At 41.4% G+C, this 19,150-nt stretch overlaps 1 protein-coding gene across 1 annotated transcript; it reads left to right on the forward strand.

Moving 5' to 3' along the window:
* The first annotated feature begins 13,283 nt into the window (after positions 1-13,283).
* LOC127804509 (uncharacterized) lies at positions 13,284-14,164 on the forward strand. Its single transcript, XM_052341381.1, has 2 exons — positions 13,284-13,383; positions 13,551-14,164. Exons 1-2 carry the CDS (start codon positions 13,284-13,286, stop codon positions 14,162-14,164), a joined length of 714 nt encoding a protein of 237 aa, XP_052197341.1.
* Positions 14,165-19,150: the final 4,986 nt, after the last annotated feature.

Consider the following 19,150-nt stretch of genomic DNA (forward strand, 5'->3'; position numbering starts at 1 on the left):
TGATCTTGTGGGGTAAGATCATGAGGCCTCAAAATGCGAAGTGGTCTGAGAGTCTCTTAGGTGATAAAGTCCTGAGGAGCGGGGCTTATGGTACGAGCTTGAGGTTATCAAGGCGAGGATAACCAAGTGGGATGGCTCGGGTAAGATGGTAGTGGAACCATCGTAGCTCGGGAGGCTTTAAATAGTTTTGATGCTATGAGTGCAAAGCTCGGTGTGACGGATCTGATACTATGGACCGTGTGGCAGAGGACTAATGAGTTGGCTCGTGTTGAGGGCAAGTGGCCCGTGGGCCTGAGCGATTTAGTAAACTGCAGGTGACGGTTGAATGTTGAAGATCTGGAGCAGCACCTTAGGAAAAATTGGTCAGGTGAGACCGAGAATCTCCTATAAAGGATTATATTTAGAGTAGTCCTAAGGAGGAATCGCGGAACGCGTTAGGGAATCTGATAGATTTGTTGTCGAGTAGGATGCCTAGTAAGAATAGTGGCTGCGAGCGTGGCAAGGTAGTCATGCTGGATTCGATATCAAAAGTGTGACTGGAAGGCTGAAAGTCACACTACGGGATGCGAAACAGATCAGAGTGAGACCTGAGCCATGCTGTAGGAAACTGTTGTTGGGCCAGTGTAAGGGACAACACGGTAATAATGATTAGGTGTTAACTCTCCGAAGCACAGGGCAATACGATGGGGAACCAGTGTTGGGCCAGTGTATGGGAGTGACACATGATTGGGTGTTGACTCTCCAAAGCACAGGGCAATACGATGGGAAACCAGTGTTGGGCCAGTGTATGGGAGTGACACGACGATGGTGACCAGGTGTTGGTGCGCCTAAAGCACAGGGCAACACAATGACTATGCAGATGGCTAAGGACTGAAGATCTATGAAATGGTTGAGAAAGAAACTCGGGGAAAGGAAACGGGTCTAGCCAAGGAATAACGCTACGGTTGATGCCTATCGTTAACGGGTCTAATGCTAGGGACCACTGGATGCAGACGATTAGTCCACAGGAGGGACTGCAGCCCTCTACGTGGAATAACACGTCTGCGGTGGAGGCGATTAGACACCGAAGACATGGGGTATGCTGTAGGTTATGCTTGAGCTAGACCTAAAATCCCATAAGGGTTGAAGTATGGTGGTAGTGCTTTGGTGTCAAAGCAACAAGAAGGTTTGTGAATTGAGGGGGGGGTGATATCTTGTGGTGTGATAACAAGATGTGTGGTGATGCTCCTTATTAAAGGATGCCGACGCGGTGGTGGTTAATATAATCGAAGTTGATTGGGTAAATCGAGATGATGAACCCTGTGAGACCTTGCGGTGATGCAAGAAGAAGGATCGATTGGTGGAGTCGGTAAATGGCTCGAGAATGTTACGTGAGTGCCGTGGAAGGAAAGACTTACGAGTTGGAAGCTAACCATAAGATGGGAATATTGAAGCGCGTGAAGGCTTCGAATAAGGGATCTCTAACCCAGTGAAGTGAGTTGTGGTAGGCTGAACATATAGCTAAGGCACGGTTTGAAATCTCTGAAGGTGTGCGATGGCACAGTCTGGTGTTAGTCTTGGTTGTGTCGATGTGAAATGAGAAAGTGTTCTCATGTGACACTGGAAGGTTTCCAGTTGATGACACATGATCAGTTGCCAGGTGGCAGCACTTGATGGTAATGATTGGGAGCGTAAGGCTCAAGGACTATGAGGTAAAGTCTTGATGGTTGTCGTGTATGCAATATAAAGGTTCAGCGGGCCCTGGTGGTTAGACCAGGCGAGAAACAGATCCGAGGTGACAAAAGATGGTTGGTCAGGGCAGAAATGTGCCACTCCAAGGAGTGTGGCTTTGGAATGAGAGCTATCAATGGTAGTGGAATTGTGGTTAGGGTAGAACTTGAGATGTTCTCCCAAGAAAAGTTACACATGAGGCAACAATGTGAGATAAACCTCCTAAGGCGCTACAACTCTATTAGGAAAGGTCACTGGGGAAAGGCCAGCGTAATGGCAAGTGCCTGAGTAGGAAGGTGAGTCTTACGGCATCCAATGGAAGTGTGAATTCCACAGGAGTGGCAGGGGTGATTTCCAGTGATTGGAGTTTAAATCGAAGTGGTAATTGTAATACCCGAGAATGATTTAAGGTCATAAATAATATTTGATGAAGAGCATAAATGGATTTTGTGGAAAATAAGACTATAGGGTACACTAACGCAACTTTGGACGATCGAATTAGTCAGAGGGAGTACCCTAGACCCTAGATAGCCAAGGAAAAAGGTATAGTATCGACAAGTAATGCGAGTTATGATTTTAGGCATCAAAAGAAGTTGGATCGGGAACGGTTCCCGGTACAGCTAAAAAAAAAGGCAATTGTGATTTAGGCTGAAATACCGAATTATCGTACGGGGCATCCGGGAAGTCAATGGAACCCCGAGGAAGTTCATATTTGGCATATAGAGTAACCCTTCAGTAGTTTTTGGAAGAAACAAAAGAGTTTGTAGCTAAAACGAAGATTCGGGCCTAAGTGCAGTTTTTTCGAAATTGACGGAGGGAGATCGAAACGATATTTTTTCGGAATTTTAAAGAGAGTGTTTTGGGATATTTCAAAGGGTTATAAAGGTCTTTAAAGAGAAATTCAATTTTTGAGCCAGGGGCAAAATCGTAATTTTTGAGATTAGGGTAAAAGTGTAATTTACCGAAAAATTAGGGGCATTAGCGCAATTAGTCCATTTTTCAGGGACTAAAATGCAATTAAAAATTAGCCCGGGGACCATGTTGAAAAGGGTCTAAGTGCAATTATCCAAAAGTTCGGGCCAAAGTGTAATTCTTGAAATCTTTTTACTAGGGGCATTTGGGAGATTCAGGAAAAAAAAGCTTCATAAATGACTTTAGAGATAAGGATGAAGTCTCATGATGACGTTAGAGATAAGATGAAGGCTCATGATGACTTTAAGGATAAGATTTGTATAAGATTTGATTGGATAAGAAAAGATTTGATTTGGATAACAATGATTGCAGAAGATCTTACAAGATTTTGGAATGATTATATAAAAGATATTAGAAGATTTGGAATGATTATAGAAAATTTACAATGATTGCAGAGAATCTTAGAAGATTTTGGAATGATTACAAAAGATATTAGAAGATTTGGAATGATTATAGAAGATTTACAATGATTGCAGAGAATCTTAGAAGATTTTGGAATGATTACAAAAGATATTAGAAGATTTGGAATGATTATAGAAGATTTACAATGATTGCAGAGAATCTTAGAAGATTTTGGAATGATTGCAAAAGATATCAAAAGATTTGGAATGATTATAGAAAATATTAGAAGATTTGGAATGATTGGAAAAGATTTTAAAAGATTTGAAATGATTGCAGAATATATATTTCTTGGTGGCTAAGTTTCCTAAACATATAAATAGGGGCTCAAGGCTAAGGATTCTCTCATTCGAAGTTGTGATACATTTGTGCTAGACGAGAGTGCTTCGGGTGTAGTGGATAGAGGATTTTTAAAGCATACGCGAGGCATCACACGCGTAGAGCACTTAGGCAGCGCGTGAGGACCTGTAAGAAGGTGGTTTGGTTAAAAGACTTGAGGAGTTGCACGAAAATTGAGGTTGGGCACAAGATTCGAGGTGTTCTGAATTTCGTTCAAGGTGAGTTGTTCGCTACCAAAATTTGGCTTTCTTATGAGTGGTTCTCCTCCAAAACTTGATTTATTGTGCTTGTTCTATCTGAACATATGGTGATTTCATGCAAAATGGTTTTGTGCATTAAAATGGTAACCGGTGACGGTTGGATTTATGAGGGAGGTTTGTCCCTAAACGTTTTGAACTGTGCATTGCATTTTATAAATGTTGTTTATACGATGCATTGAATTGTGAATTGTGGCATTGTCTTGGGTTTTATGTGTACGTATGGAATGTCAGCCTTGGATGTTGTCTGGATAGTGTAGCCATAATTCTCCAAGGGCGTGACGGAATAATAGGGGTATCTGATGCTAGTGTGCATGTCAGGATAGCCTCCTTGGTTTCCGTGCCAGACCCTTTGGTCAGGGAAGTTGCACTAGGACGACTAGGTGATCCATACTGTGTTGTTCATGTGGGATGTCAGCCTAGGATGTTGTCTGGATAGTGTAGCCGTAATTCTCCAAGGGCGTGACGGAATAATAGGGGTATCTGATGCTGGGTGTGCATGTCAGGATAGCCGCCTTGATTTCTGTGCCAGGCCGTTTGGCCAGGGAAGTTGCACTAGGACGACTAGGTGGTCCATGTGAAATTTTGGAGTTGGGATTGTATGGTGGTTCCTGGATACTTAAGGTGGGAACGTATTCTGGTGAGATGCGTTGGCAGCCCCATTTAAGCTAGAATCGGGTCGGGTCGTCGTGTCGTCGAGTCGGTGTGGTGGCATAGCTTTTAGAGAGATTGCTCTTTCCCCATGGTAGGGTTAAGCGCGTGGGAATTCTCTTGAGCTAGGGCTTACCGGGTATATTGGTTTATTTCATGTCTTGCATTATTCATGAAAAATGTGTTTTGAACTCTCACTTAGATGATTCATCATCTAATTTGGACTTGTCCCTGGAATATTCAAACGTTCCAGGTGAAGGCAGCGGTGCAAAAGGGAAAGGAATCGTCGAGGAGTGACGGCGATTAGCGGATAGTTTACATTATGTCTTTTCAGTTATGTTATTTACTTTTGAAAACGTCATGTAAACGTTGGTGCAACTTTATATATAAATAAAGTGGTTTCAGTTATGACCTATTGAGGTTTCGATCTAGCTTCTGCATTTGTGTTGGTGAACCTGTCTTGGTTTATTAATGGTTCATAGTTGATATACTGAGAAGGTGTAACGGGATTTTCGGGGAATGGTTTTTTTTGATGGATTTTTGTTTAAAAAAAAAATTTATCCCCGGAATCTTACGTTACGTTAACGCTCCCGGGAATTGGGGTGTTACAGTAATCGATGATTGCAAGTACAGTGCCTAGAGGAAGGCTATGTGGGTTGTGAGTCGAGCGATCCGGCTAGAGTTAATCGAGTTGGTTAGATGGAAGTTGAGGCGAATTTAAGATGTCGCCAATGGGTAAAGAAAGCTCGAAGAAAGAGCTGATAGGACGAGATGGGTTTCCAGTAGTGGTGTCGAGGTGATGAAATCACCTAATGGCTGTGAGTGATGCAGTTGAAGGGATGCCTTGGAGTGTGAGCAATTAATAAAAATTAACCTCGCGTCTAAGGTTAATGGTTGTGAAAAGAAATCGGCTAGTGAAGCTGTTGTGGTGTAGAGCCATGTGGTTGCTCACCGAGAGGTGAGTGTTAGCTGTAGCAAAGTGTATAAGAAATCCGGGAGAAGCCAAAGTCTCTCAGGGATTTAGCTAGATGCTAGATGTATAAAAGGTGAGGTGAAGAAGGCGACCTAAGAGTAGGGTTGTGCTGGTTGTGGTGACCAGTGAGATTCAAAGAGCAGCAAGTCCTTGCGATAGCATGGTGGTGTCGTCATCGCGGTTAGGGAAAAGAAGTGGTCAGGAAGGTCAAAGGTAACCATCGTGCATGGTAAGACCTTGAAGCCGAGTGCGAATGGCCATAAAAGCTGGTATCGGTGAATTTTGGAATGCAACGATCGTGGGGGAGAAAAAAAAAAAAATTCGTTGCTGTTATGGTGATGTCCTTGCTAAGGAGGACAAGAGGAACCATTATGCATGGTTTAAATCAAGTGTCTATTACGGGTTGAGAATGAACCTGAGGTATGATGGCTGGAAGTGTCATACCTCAATAGTAAGAGGCTTTATTGAGAAATGGTGAGGGTTGTAAGTCCCAATGAAATTGAGGCTGGGTGAGTGAATTTGGTTAAAGATCGCTCCAAGAGTGGGGATGTAACCATGATAGCTTATTGTGGTGTGGACCAAAGGCACGAGTCATCCTACAGGTGCGATGCATAAGTGATTGTGCAGATGGTAACAAGCCATTCACTTGTGCCACGCACCGTGGGTGATGACGAGGGCCGATTAATGGTCCTGCGACCTAAAAGCGCAATGGTAGGATCCTGGACTCGTGGTAGGGTAAATAGCCAAGGTAAGGCCTAGCATGGGGACATAATTGTAAAAGTTGAAATGGGGTGAAGAATTGAAGAGGGGTTGCTCAGTGAAGAATTCCCTTGTATGGGTAAGAGACCCCTACTAGCGTGTGATATCGGCTAGTAAGTACCTTGTGTGCTTAAATGCAAAGAACTCCTGGTTGGGAGAAGGTTGTGGCCTGAGCATGGTTAAGCTCGAGGTGAGATTGTAATGGTGCGTGCATCGCCAGGCTCGAGTTGGACTCGGGTAATGTATGTACAGTTGAACGGTGTAATTACCTGGCATGGTGTTAGGTATGTGGATTTTGCGTAATCATATCGAAAATGAGGGTCGGTTGGTCAAGGTAGAAGACCATGTATGAAATGGTCGAAGTTGGCAGGGTAGGCCAAATGGGTGCTTCCAGTGTAGTACTAGCACGATAAGTTGATCGGTAATGAGAGGTTGCCATGAGGATCAACTTAGGCTATGCGTGCGTGTGATAATAGCGGTATGCCATGATGAATGGGTGTCGAAGTGTTTTGTGGGCACTAAAAGAGACATTGCAGTGGATGATCAGTGCTAAAACGTTGCTGGTTGGACTAGCGTAAAATCGTGGCCATGTGATTTGGCAGTGTGAAACGTTGCCGTGTGTGATCGGCGTAAAACCGTGGTAGACTGATCAGTGAAGCAATGTTAGTGAAAGTTGTTTGATTGATGGAAAATGGGAAGTGGTCAGCAAAGTGATGCTTCGCGAAAGAGAAAAATCCATCTGTAGATGGACAGCGTGGCAATAAGCGAGACCAGCGACCAAAGGTGCGGTTTGGCGGGAGGCCAAAGCGGTATTCGATCGGTGAATGTCCTTGAGAATAGGAGGATCAAAGGCCTAAAGCAAAGCCTTGAGGTAGGTGTAACCCAAGGTAAATGTGAGAAATGATTAGGCTATGAGGTTCTCGAGCGCAAAAAAAAAAAAATTTTGCCATGTAGCCCGAGAATGCAATTATCTTGGGCAGGAGATTATGGTAAGGTGAATTTCGAGGACGAAATTCTTTTAAGGAGGGTGGAATGTAACACCCGGTGTAACCGGTGTTAAGAGAATAGGAAAGGAAGTGAGTATACTTCCAAAAATGCCCTTGAGGAAGTGATGATCCTTGAGATTGAGAATGCCCATGAGAAGGGTATTTTGGTAATTTGGATAGGAAAATCCAATAAAAAGAGTATTTAGATAAATTAAAAATAATTCCTATGTGGAATTAGGTGTATAAGTGAATAAAAATCCCAATATGATATTTATGAGGAAATATGTGGGATTAATAAATTCACAAATAGTATTTGGGAATTTTGGGGGATTCCATGAAGGAAATTAATTATGGAAATAGGGAAAATGGTGGATAATAAATTATTTGAGGAGAATAATTTAATTTTCCCTAAGTTAGTGAATTAATGTGGTAATGCCACATGGAGGACCAAGATAAAGAATTGGAAGCCAAGTTTGTGTCTTAGAGTGACACTTGGCATAATCTTGGAAATTTAAGAGAAATTATATATGTGGATTTATGAGTTGGGGAATGATTTAATTAAATGCAAAAAGAAAGGATAATTGGTCTTTCAAGCATTTAATGAGAGACATTATGGTGATGGATTAAAGAAAATCCAAAAGAAAATGGTAAATAGTCACCATTAATGTTTGAAATTATGGTGGATTAAATAAATGAAAAGGAAAATGGGAAAATAGTCTCCCATTAATGCTTTGGAAATTATGAGATTTATTTAAATGAGAAAGAAAGCATTTATGTCTTTCAAAGTGGTCTCTCATGTGATAGTGGAAAATTGTCCCATTAAATTAAATGGGAAAGAAATTTATTTATGTCATTCAAGTGTGATGGTTATGAAAATAGTCCCATAAATTTAAATGGGAAAGAAAGGATATTTCAAGGGATGAGATTAATTCTTGAAATGGGAAAGTGATCCAAGGGTTGCCATTAAATCTTGGAAGTTGGCATGGATTGCCAAATGGGTGGAGAGATTTTGAAGAGAAATGATTGGAAGGTGGAGATTTAATCTCCAAATTAAATCAAAGGCTAGGATTAAAACCTAGCAAAGCACATGGATTGTGCTTCCTTTGGATGGCTAAGATGTTGTCTTGTAAAGTGAGAAAAGATCCAATGGTGGATTTTAAACAAGACTTAATGCCATGGATTGTGTTAGTTTGGATGGTGAGGATTTATTCTCACCAAATAAATCTAATGGCTAGGATGCATTCTTGAAAAATGAGGGAACTAGTATAAAATGGCAAGAAGGGAAGTCTTGGTTTCCTTTGGCCATTTGGAGAAAGAAATGAAGAAGAGAGAAAGAAGAAGAAAAAGGAGAAGAAGAAATCCAAGAAGCCTAGAGGTAAGGGTTTCATAATTTTCTTGTATCTCTCATTTTTAAAGGATTTCTTTATAATCCTAGGCTTGTTTTTCATGTAAGGAGTTTGAGGAAATTAAAGGAAGTGATTTTGGAGGCTTGAAGTTGTTGGAAACTTGAAGATCCATGGAGTATGAGGTAAGGGGAAAGCCCTAAGTGGATGGAGGCTAGCATGACTCTTGTATGCATTTTAACATTTTTGTGCTTGCTTTGCATATGCTTGTGTGCATGAGACTCATGGCCATGAAATTGTGTGTTGGGATGGGTATGTTGAAGCCTTTAACCTTGAGGGTTGAGGTATTGGAACCCTAGGCACTTGCATATGGCATTAGCATCTATGTTGTTAATTTCCATACTTTATGTCATTGCACCCTTATTGAGCTCTTGGAGCTCATGAGGTTTATTTGACCTCTTGTAGGTATTGAAGCATGCTATGGAAGGGTTTGGCAAGAGAAAGAAGCTTGAGCATGAAGACATTGAATATTTTTCTCAAATGGTGTAATTTATGCTTAAATTGTATATGCTTTAAGTAAGGGTTTCTTAAGCCCAAAGTGTATATTTGGAGTGTATATTCCTTGAAGGGTTGATTTTTTTTAGTGAATGAGATTGAGGCTTATGGCATGTTGAAGCCTAGGCAAGAACTTCCCTTTGGTATGATATGTTGTGTGTTCATCAAGAGGTGGATTAAGCCTTAATTATGGAGAATTAGAGGCAAACCAAGATGAATGTGAAGTTATTTATTTAAATTTAATTTCTGGAAAACTTGGGGTTTTATAGCCCAAAGAAAAAAAAAAAAGGAAGAGAAAATGAAGGTAAAATTTCCCAAATAAGCGACATTTAACAAAATCAAGAGATTTGCGAAGGTTTGAGGTCAAAAACACGGGATTAGGGGCATTTGGGCAAAAGTGCAGATTTTGTAAACTACCTGAGAGAGGTTGAAATGACGAATTTCTCATAAGTTCTTGAGGGAAACGAGAAGTTTAGAACGTGTGGGCAGTTAAGGAATTAACAAAAGTCTAGGGGTGCCATGGATAGGGAGAAAATGCAATTGGAAGTTTCTTCGGGGCTAAAGTGCAAAATCTAAAACTTCAAGGTGTGAACGCAACTGCCGCACATGGCTTCTGGCAGCCACATTTGGAGGCGTCGGGAAGGTTGCCTAGAGGCTTTAGAGTAGCCTCCAGGTGATAATGAAGCCATTGGGGCTTGCCATTGGCCGGAAATTGCCGTGATGCGATTGGATTTAATGGCAGAAATGATCGCCGATTTGGCTGGATTTTTTGAAGGCCTTATCTCACGATTTAGAGCTATTTGAATCATTAGGAAGCTAGATTTGTGTCTTAAGGGATAAGAACGAGCGAGATTTGGTGGGAAATCACGTCAGAAACGGGTATAAAAGGGATAGGAGGCCAAGGGTTTGAAAAGCAAATCGATTGAAATTGCTTGTGTTTTTGCTTGAATCGAGCTTCAGGGATAAGGGGCTTTTGTTCTTCAAGTCATAAGGGTCATTTATGGAGAGTTTCGAAGAGATTGGTGTGCGTTTGATAGGGTTTTAGAGCTTCGGCCAAAAAATCAGGCTCGACGGAGCTGTGACCTGCAACTGGGTTTTAAACCCTCTTCGAGCCACTGTTTTGACTATTTGAAAGCACCATCGAGGTTGCCTTATCAATCTCTTCAAGATCCTGAAGTCGTTTTGACCAAAGGAGGTCACCGGAAAGCCACCATCACCGGAGAAGACGACCTGCACCGGCTGCGCGTGGGCTTCACTCCCCGAAGCCTTGGGTGGCGCGTGAGGGTGCGTGAGGTAGGTTTTGCTTCTGAAATTAATTTTGTAATTTTGGTAAAATTATTTTAGGTAGGTTTATGCAAAAATATTTGGAAAATAATGGTGTTTGGTATTTATTATAATTTTCTGAGAGGAAGAAATGTTTGAAAATAGGAAAAAAAAAGGAAAAATTGAGGAAATTATGGGAAAAATAGAAATATTGATTTCTAAGGTCTTAATGGTAAATAGGAGACGATTGGGTTGTTGGAAAGAAGGACTGCACGTTTTTTGAGGCAAAAATTATACTTTTCCGAATTGAGGTGAGTGGTTTGATTCTAATCTTACCTTGTCTTGAAAATGTGTTAGAGTGTGTGTAATGGGTTCAGGTGAGCGATTTTACCCTCCTGAACTTAGGTTACACATAATTGAACCAGTTCGAGCGAGCGGTTATACCCTCCAGAACTTGGGTTGTTTGCAAAGGCGTTTCTCTTATGTACTAGTGTCATAATTTGCATATTGAACATGTGGTATATTACATAAACTGTTTTTACTTATAAAAGAGTCGATGCATGGTGTGTGATTTTCATATCATTTGGGTATTGATTTTCGTGTCCTGATTATATCCTTGGGAAATGGGATAGGGTCTTCTTGAGAATGAGACAAGGTTAATCCAGGTGAACGGGTGATATGGTAGGGCACTCGATGATTAAGTATGTCACATCAAGGTTAACCCAAACGGTGTGTGGAATGGATTTTCCACAGGAGGTTGAGTATGTCAGGGAGATTTCTCAAGTTAGACATGTTATTGTCATTGCTGTCTGTATATTCCATGGTCGTATGTTTTTCATGCATTCAGTAAACTGTTTCATGCCATCATTTAGATGTTTTATCATCTAACTTGGGTTATGCCCCTAGAACATTCAACGTTCCAGCCAGGGACTGTTGTGAGGACGAGGACATGGCCAGTTGAGGGCCAATGGTGCTTAGTTTGATACTCATTTTGAAGGTTTTAGTATGTATTTTAGTTTATGTAAGAACGGTTGTATGATAATGTTGTTATCATTTGGTAGTTTGTAACATGTATTTTGTATGGAAATACTATGTAAGAACCACAGTGTGTTTAATGTTAATGTATTGGCTGCATTGTACTATGTCTCGTTTAGTTGTAAGATTATGGATCTTGATAGTTAAACGGGCATGATTAGGTTCTTCCGGGATCTTATCTGCATGTGACAATTGTTCTTGAAACACCGCATGTGATAAACTTGAAAAAAAAAAAAGATTCCCAGGGATTCCCTTATAGTGACGCACCAATGTAAGGCGGGGTGTTACAATTGGCATCAGATCCTTAGGTTAAAACCCTAGGATGGTTAGGCTAGGTTATTGAACTTAACATGGTTAGAACTATTGAACGAAAACTTAGAATAAGGTTATGGATTATAAGAGACATATAGAAACTATAGGAAACACATGTTCGAGGTTTCTGAGTAGAAATATGTGTTGTTAGCAAACAATGGTGGATTAAGTGCTATTGTCGCATTAGGCACAAAGGATTGAGGGCCGAGGGAACCACCCCGATGAGGATGTGATCGTGTTCCTAAACGCAATGGAGGAAATCCTTGATGATGTACCTTCGAGTTATCGACAATTAATGGATTTGGCAGATTTTCAGATCGACTGCCTGATCGGCATAATGGAAGGGGAATGGAAAACGTATGCCCAGTGGATATGGGAGCGTGTGGATTTTCTAACCCTAAGCAAATTATGCATGAGGATTCGAGATCAGCATGGGGAGCTGCACGGGGAAGCCATGGACGAGGAGAATCAGGAAGATGGTGTCGCGGAATTTGATGCAGAGGATTATGTCATCAACATCAGTTCTGATGAAGAGTCCCAGGAGGATGACGAAAGACCCCCGGTGGAATTTGACAATGATAGGGATCACAAGGAGTCGTGGATCTGGAGGCCAAAGGACTAGATAGAAAAGGGCTGAAGGATAGCTGAAGGAAGGAGAAATAAATATATAATATAATAAGATGTTATGCTTATTTCCTTCTTTGCTATATTAAAGTGTTATGTTTGCGGGATACTGTTAAGAAATAAAACTATCACTCCTCGTAAAGAAATGATCTTGTCTTGTGCATAACTCATTTCCGTGATTCACTTCAGATGGTGAATACACGACGACTCCGAGGTGCAGCCCACGATGGAAATGGGAGAAAAGAGGAAAATAATCTCGGAGATCAGGGTGATTGCAGGAATCACATGGGAGGAAACATGAGGTATGTTGGGGAGTCAAGCTCTAGCGAGGATTGGTTCGAGCGAATGGAACAATTCCTAGAAAACATGCTAACCTATGTGAGTCAAGAAGAGCCTACTCGGCACACAACCATAGCATTGGAACGGTACTGACACTTAAGGCCCCCTGTGTTCAAAGGTAGGACTCGCAATGATCCTAGCTCAGCCAAGTACTAGCTCGAGCAAATAGAGAAATTACTTCAACACTTCTAGTGTAGCGATGAGGAGAAGGTTAGGTGCGCAATCTACACATTGGAGGAAGAAATAGGTCGGTGGTGGCAGTCTTCCCAGCGTTCTATAATAAGATCTCACCAAGAATGTGAGGATGAAGATGAGGATGCACCAATCTATACTTGGGCAGGATTCAAAGAGGAATTTAACGACAGGTACTTTCCTAAGAGCTGGAAGGAGGAAAGGATTTGGGAGTTTATGAGGCTCAAGTAGACTGATGAAATGTCTATGAACCAATATGACAATCGATTCACTTAGCTAATTAAATACGTGCCCATGTACGAGACTGATGAGAGTCAGAAGGCATAGAAGTTCATTTCAGGGTTGCAAATAAGTCTCCAACAAGTCTTAAGCGGGAGGGACATTGATACTTACAAAGAAGTGTTGCATCGAGCCCTAACCATTGAGAGGAACGTGACGCAGGTAATGATAATCAAGACTGAGGAAGAGAGCAAGGGTGGTAAACCAGGAAGTGCAATGACTCAACCTAAGGATGAGGGGAAATGCCCTCGATGCAAGAGGAAACAGCTTGGGAAAATATGTGTCATAAAATGATATGGATGCGGCGAGGAAGGTCACATTGGGAGAAACTGCCAGAAGATCAAAGGAACGCCCCAAGTTGGGTACCAGGGAAAGATTGCGTGCTACAATTGCGGGTAACTGGGGCACATCTCGCAAGAGTGCCCGAAGCGGCAGAAGATGGAACCCCCGAGTGAAGGAGCAACAAATGTTCATCTAGGCCGAGTGTACAATCTAACTTGTGAGGATGTTGAGGCCGATCCTGCAGTTATTGAAGGTACACTATTCTTTTAAAATATTCCAGTTCATGCTTTAATAGATCCGGGTGCTACGCATTCATTTGTTTCGCATGCATTAGTAGAAAGTTTAAAGTTAGAACCTAAAGAGTTGGGTTATCAAATGGTAATAGCTACTCCTATGGGTTCAACCCTCGGAACTGCAATAGGTTGTCTGGGATGTATTTTCAATATGGGTGGGGAAAGTCTCAAGATAGACTTAGTGGTATTGGATATTCAAGATTTCGACATAATCATAGGAATCGATTTCCTATCGTTGCATGAAGCTAAGGTAGATTGCAAGAATAAGACAGTGAAATTACTCAAACCTAGTGGAGAATGGGTTACGTTTCAAGGCCAGAAAAATAAGAGTAAGAGAAAGCAAGGCATGACTTTCCAAGCATTGCAATCGGCCAAAGCCGAACCAAGTAAGAGAAGTCTTAAGTTGGAATCAGTGAGGGTCATGAATGAGTATCCTGAGGTTTTTCCTGAAAATTTACCAGGATTACCTCTTCATAGAGAGATTGAATTCTCGATAGACCTCGTACCAGGTACGCAGCCTATATTCATACCTCCGTACAAGATGACCCTAGCTGAGATGAGAGAACTGAAGGAGCAATTGCAGGACTTGACTGGCAAATGATTCATTAGGCCAAGTGTATCACCTTGGGGAGCTTCGATTGTGTATTTGTTAAGAAGAAAGATGGTACCTTACGGATGTGTACTGACTATCGGCAGTTGAATAAGGTAACTATAAAGAATAAGTACCCACTGCCTAGGATTGAGGAACTGTTTGACCAACTTCAAGGAGCTAGAGTATTTTCTAAGATAGACCTCCGGTAAGGATACTATCAAATGAAGATCGAGCCGGAAGATGTACCCAAGACTACTTTTCGATCTTGGTATGGTCACTATGAATATTTGGTGATGTGGTTTGGATTGACAAATGCACCTGCTGCATTCATGAACTTGATGAACTGAACTTTTAAACCCTATTTGGACAAGTTCATGATAGTGTTCACAGATGATATCCTGATATACTCTACAAGCGAGAGTGAGCACGAGGAACATTTGAGGATAGTGATGCAGACCTTAATGAGCCACAAGTTGTGCGCCAAGTTTTCAAAATGTGAATTTTGTCTTACTCAGGTTGCTTTTCTTAGACATATAATTTTTGCAGAAGGTATAGTTGTCGACCCAACAAAAATAAAAGCAGTTTAGAATTGGCAAGCAACCAAGACCGTCGGAGAAATTTAAAGTTTTCTTGGTCTAGCTGGATACTACAGAAGATTTGTGGAAGGATTATCGAAGATATCTGCTCCACTTACCAAATTAATGCAGAAGGAAGTCAAATTTGAGTGGGACGAAAAGTGTAAGCAAGGCTTTCAAGAGCTTAAGGCATGATTAACTATGACACCGATTCTAGTAATGCCAACGGAGTTAGGAAAGTATGTGGTGTATAGTGATGCTTCTGGAATAGGTTTGGGATGTGTGCTAATGCAAGACGAGAAGGTAATTGCTTACGGATCCCGACAACTGAAGAGCCACAAGCAGAACTACCCAACTCATGATTTGGAGTTAGCAGTCATAATTTATGCCTTGAAGTTATGGAGGCACTATCTTTCAGGAGCATAGTTTGAGATTTTTACGGATCATAAAAGTCTGAAGTACATATTCTCTCAGAAGGAGTTAAATATGCAACAAAGAAGATGGATGGAGTACCTGAAAGATTATGATTGCATTATCTCCTACCATTCAGGGAAGGTAAATGTAGTTGCCGATGCTCTTAGCAGGAGAAGCTCTAAAATTGTGGCTAGCATGATGGTTAGAGAATGAGAAATGATTGCGGAATTCAGTTATCTGACGATAAGTGTCAAGTCTAAACCAATCAAAGGGTATTTAGAAAATCTGACAATTCAACTTGATGTGGTGAATCAAATCAGGTCAGCTCTTCAGATAAACACAAGAAGAAGTCACTGGATAGACGAGAATGATCAAGTAAAGGCACCTGAATTCAGTTACCATGATGGTATACTCTAGTTCGAAGGAAGGACCTACATGAAGCTCATCGAGCTAAGTATGTCGTACATCCAGGGTCCACGAAGATGTATAAGGACCTTAGGGAAATTTATTGGTGGCCTGGAATGAAAAAAGATGTGGCACGGTATGTGACTCAATACGATACCTATCAGCGTATCAAAATTGAGCATCAGCACCCAGGAGGAATGTTGCAACCTCTGGACATTCTCGAATGGAAATGGGATCACGTCACTATGGACTTTGTGACCAATCTACCTCGAAGTCCCAAAGGAAACGATGCTATTTGGGTAAGAGTGGATAGATTGACCAAGTCGGCACGTTTCTTGCCTATTAAGATAGGGCAATCGACTCATGCTTTAGCTCAGCTATACATTGAGGAAATAGTTCGATTACATGGAGTCCGTGCAAGCATAGTGTCAGATCGAGACCCATGATTTACGTCAAGATTTTGGGAAAGTTTCCACAAATGTATGGGAACACAGTTGAAGCTTAGCACAGCTTATTACCCTTTGACCGACGGACAGTTCGAGCGAACAATTCAAACGCTTGAGGACGTGTTGAGGGCATGCATCTTAGATTTCTTGGGAAGTTGGGAGAAACATCTACCACTGGTGGAATTTGCTTACAACAACGGGCACCATAGTAGTATTGGAATGGCCCCTTACGAGGTATTGTATTGGCGGAAATGCAAAACTCCACTCTACTGGGTAGAAACTGGAGAAATATGATTGATTGGACCCAAGATAGTTCAAACTACTACTGAAAAGATCAAGGGAATTCAGGAGAAAATGAGAACAAGTCAAAGTCGTTAGAAGTCGTACGTCGACCAACGAAGACGAAATTTGGAATTGTCGATCAGCGACAAGGTATATTTGAAAGTCTCTTCATTCAAATCAATGATTCGAGGAAAGAGGAAAGGGAAATTAAGCCCAAGATATATAGGTCCCAACAAAATTTTGGAGAAAATTGGGTTAGTGGCTTACAGATTAGCTTTACCTGTGGCATTATCAAACATCCACAACGTGTTCCACGTGTCCCAACTATGGAAGCACAAGCCGGATCCTACTAAAGTACTTCAAAACGAGACCATTGAGATACAAAATGATCTAACGTACCCTGAAGAGCTAATTCAAATCTCAGATCAAAGAGATCAAGTCTTAAGAAATAAGGTTATCTCATTGGTAAAGGTGCTATGGAGTAACCACGACGAAGAAAAAGCCACATGGGAACGCGAAAAAGAGAAGAAAATTTCTTATCCGCATTTATTTAATGTTGTGAGTTAATGATTTCGAGGAAGAAATTCCTTTTTAGAGGGGAGGATGTAATACCCAGTATTTAATATTAAGAGTATTTTCAAAAATTACGGGGTCAAAATGATATTTACTATAGTTTTGGGCCTACGTGTAATATTCAAAACATAAACGAAAGGCGAGGGCCTAAGTCAAAGCAATAAAAAGAAGATAAAATTTCCTAAATAAGCGATATTCAACAAAATCAAGAGATTCGCGAAGGTTTGAGGTCGAAAACACGTGATCAGGGGCATCCGGGCAAAAGTGCAGATTTTGTAAACTGCCCTAAGGAGGTCGAAACAATGAATTTCTCATAAATTCTCGAGGGAAATGAGAAGTTTAGAATGTGTGGGCAGTCAAGGAATTAACGAAAAGTTTAGGAGTGCCATAGATAGCGAGAAAATGCAATTGGAAGTTTCTTGGGGGCTAAAATGCAAAATCTGAAACTTCGAGGTGTGAATGCGACCGCCGCACATGGCTGCCGGAAGCCACCTCTGGAGGCATTGGGAAGGTCGTATGGAGGCTTCAGAGTAACCTTCAGGTGATGATGAAGCCATTTGGGCTTGCCATTGGCCAGAAATGGCCTTGATGTGACCGAATTTAATGGTAGAAGTGACCGCCGATTCGATCGGATTTTTTGAAGGCCTTATCTCATGATTTACAGCTATTTGAATCATTAGGAAGCTAGATTTGGGGCTTAAGGGATAAGAATGAGCGAGATTTGGTGGGAAATCGCGTCGAAAACGGGTATAAAAGGGGTAGAAGGCCAAGGGTTTGAAAAGCAAATTGATTGAAATTGCTTGTGTTTTTGCTTGAATTGAGCTTCAGGGATAAGGGGTTTTTCTCTTCGAGTTGTAAGGGTCATTTATGGAGATTTTCGAAGAGATTGGTGTGCGTTTGATAGGGTTTTAGAGCTTCGACCCAAAAATCAGGCTTGCCGGAGCCGCGACCTGCAACTGGGTTTTAAACCCTCTTCGAGCGATTGTTTCGACCATTTGAAAGCACCATCGAGGTCGCCTCATCAATCTCTTCAAGACCTTGAAGTTGTTTTGGCCAAAGGAGGTCACTGGAAAGCCGCCATCATCGGAGAAGACGACCTGCACCGGTTGCGCGTTGGCTTCACTCGCCGAAGCCTTGGGTGGCGCATGAGGTAGGTTTTGCTTCTGAAATTAATTTTTTAATTTTGATAAGATTATTTTAGGTAGGTTTGTGCAAAAATATTTGAAAAATAATGGTGTTTGGTATTTATTATAATTTTTCGAGAGGAAGAAATGTTTGAAAATTGGAAAAAAATAAGAAAAATTTTGGAAATTATGGGAAAAGTAGAAATATTGATTTCTAAGGTCTTAATGCTAAATAAGAGATGATTGAGTTGTTGGAAAGAAGTATTGCACATTTTTCGAGACACAACACGTTTTTTGAGGCAAAAATCAGACTTTTTTGAATTGAGGTGAGTGGTTTGATTCTAGTCTTACCTTGTCTTGAAAATGTGTTGGAGTGTGTGTAGTGGGTTCAGGTGAGTGATTTTACCTTCCCGAACTTAGGTTACACATAATTGAACTAGTTCGAGTGAGCGATTATACCCTTCAGAACTTGGGTTGTTTGCAAAGGCGTTTCTCTTATGTACTTGTGTCATCTTTTGCATATTGAACATGTGGCATATTACATCAACTGTTTTTACTTATAAAAGAGTTGGTTCATGGCGTGTAATTTTCATATTATCGGGGTATTGGTTTTGGTGTCGTGGTTATGTCTTTGGGAAAAGGGATGGGGTCTTCTTGAGAATGGGACAAGGTTAATCTAGGTGAACAGGTGACATGGTAGGGCACTTGAGGATTAAGTATGTCGCTGCAAGGTCAACCCCAATGGTGTGTGGAATGGATTTTCCACAGGAGGTTGAGTATGTCAGGGAAATTTCTCAAGTTAAACGTGTTGTTGTCATTGTTGTGTGTATATGCCATGCTGGTATGTTTTTCATGCATTCAGTAAAATGTTTCATGCCATCACTTAGATATTTTATCATCTAACCTGGGCTATGCCCCTGGAACGTTCAACATTCCAGCCAGGGACTACTGCGAGGACGAGGACATGGTGTAACGCCCCGCTCCCACTTACGGGTGTTACTCGTGAACAATCGCCCGAATTGTCCACCTGCCCGGCCTGTAGCGAAGGGTGGACCATGTTTCAAGATGAAACACTCTAGGTGGGAACTAGGCTCGTCCTTCCCTTCGCTGAATCGCAGGATTCACTAGCAGAATTGGGCTTTAGCCACATCGCATTGGCTATTAAGAAAATCTCCT

The sequence above is a fragment of the Diospyros lotus genome, chromosome 6 (assembly GCF_014633365.1).
Source record: "Diospyros lotus cultivar Yz01 chromosome 6, ASM1463336v1, whole genome shotgun sequence".
Taxonomy (NCBI): Eukaryota; Viridiplantae; Streptophyta; class Magnoliopsida; order Ericales; family Ebenaceae; genus Diospyros; species Diospyros lotus.

Coding starts and splice junctions, on each gene's coding strand:
- LOC127804509 (XM_052341381.1), top strand. CDS start 13,284: ATGGATGCGGCGAGGAAGGTCACATTGGGAGAAACTGCCAGAAGATCA. Junction 13,384..13,550: donor ATTGCGTGCTACAATTGCGG/GTAACTGGGGCA, acceptor AAAATATTCCAG/TTCATGCTTTAATAGATCCG.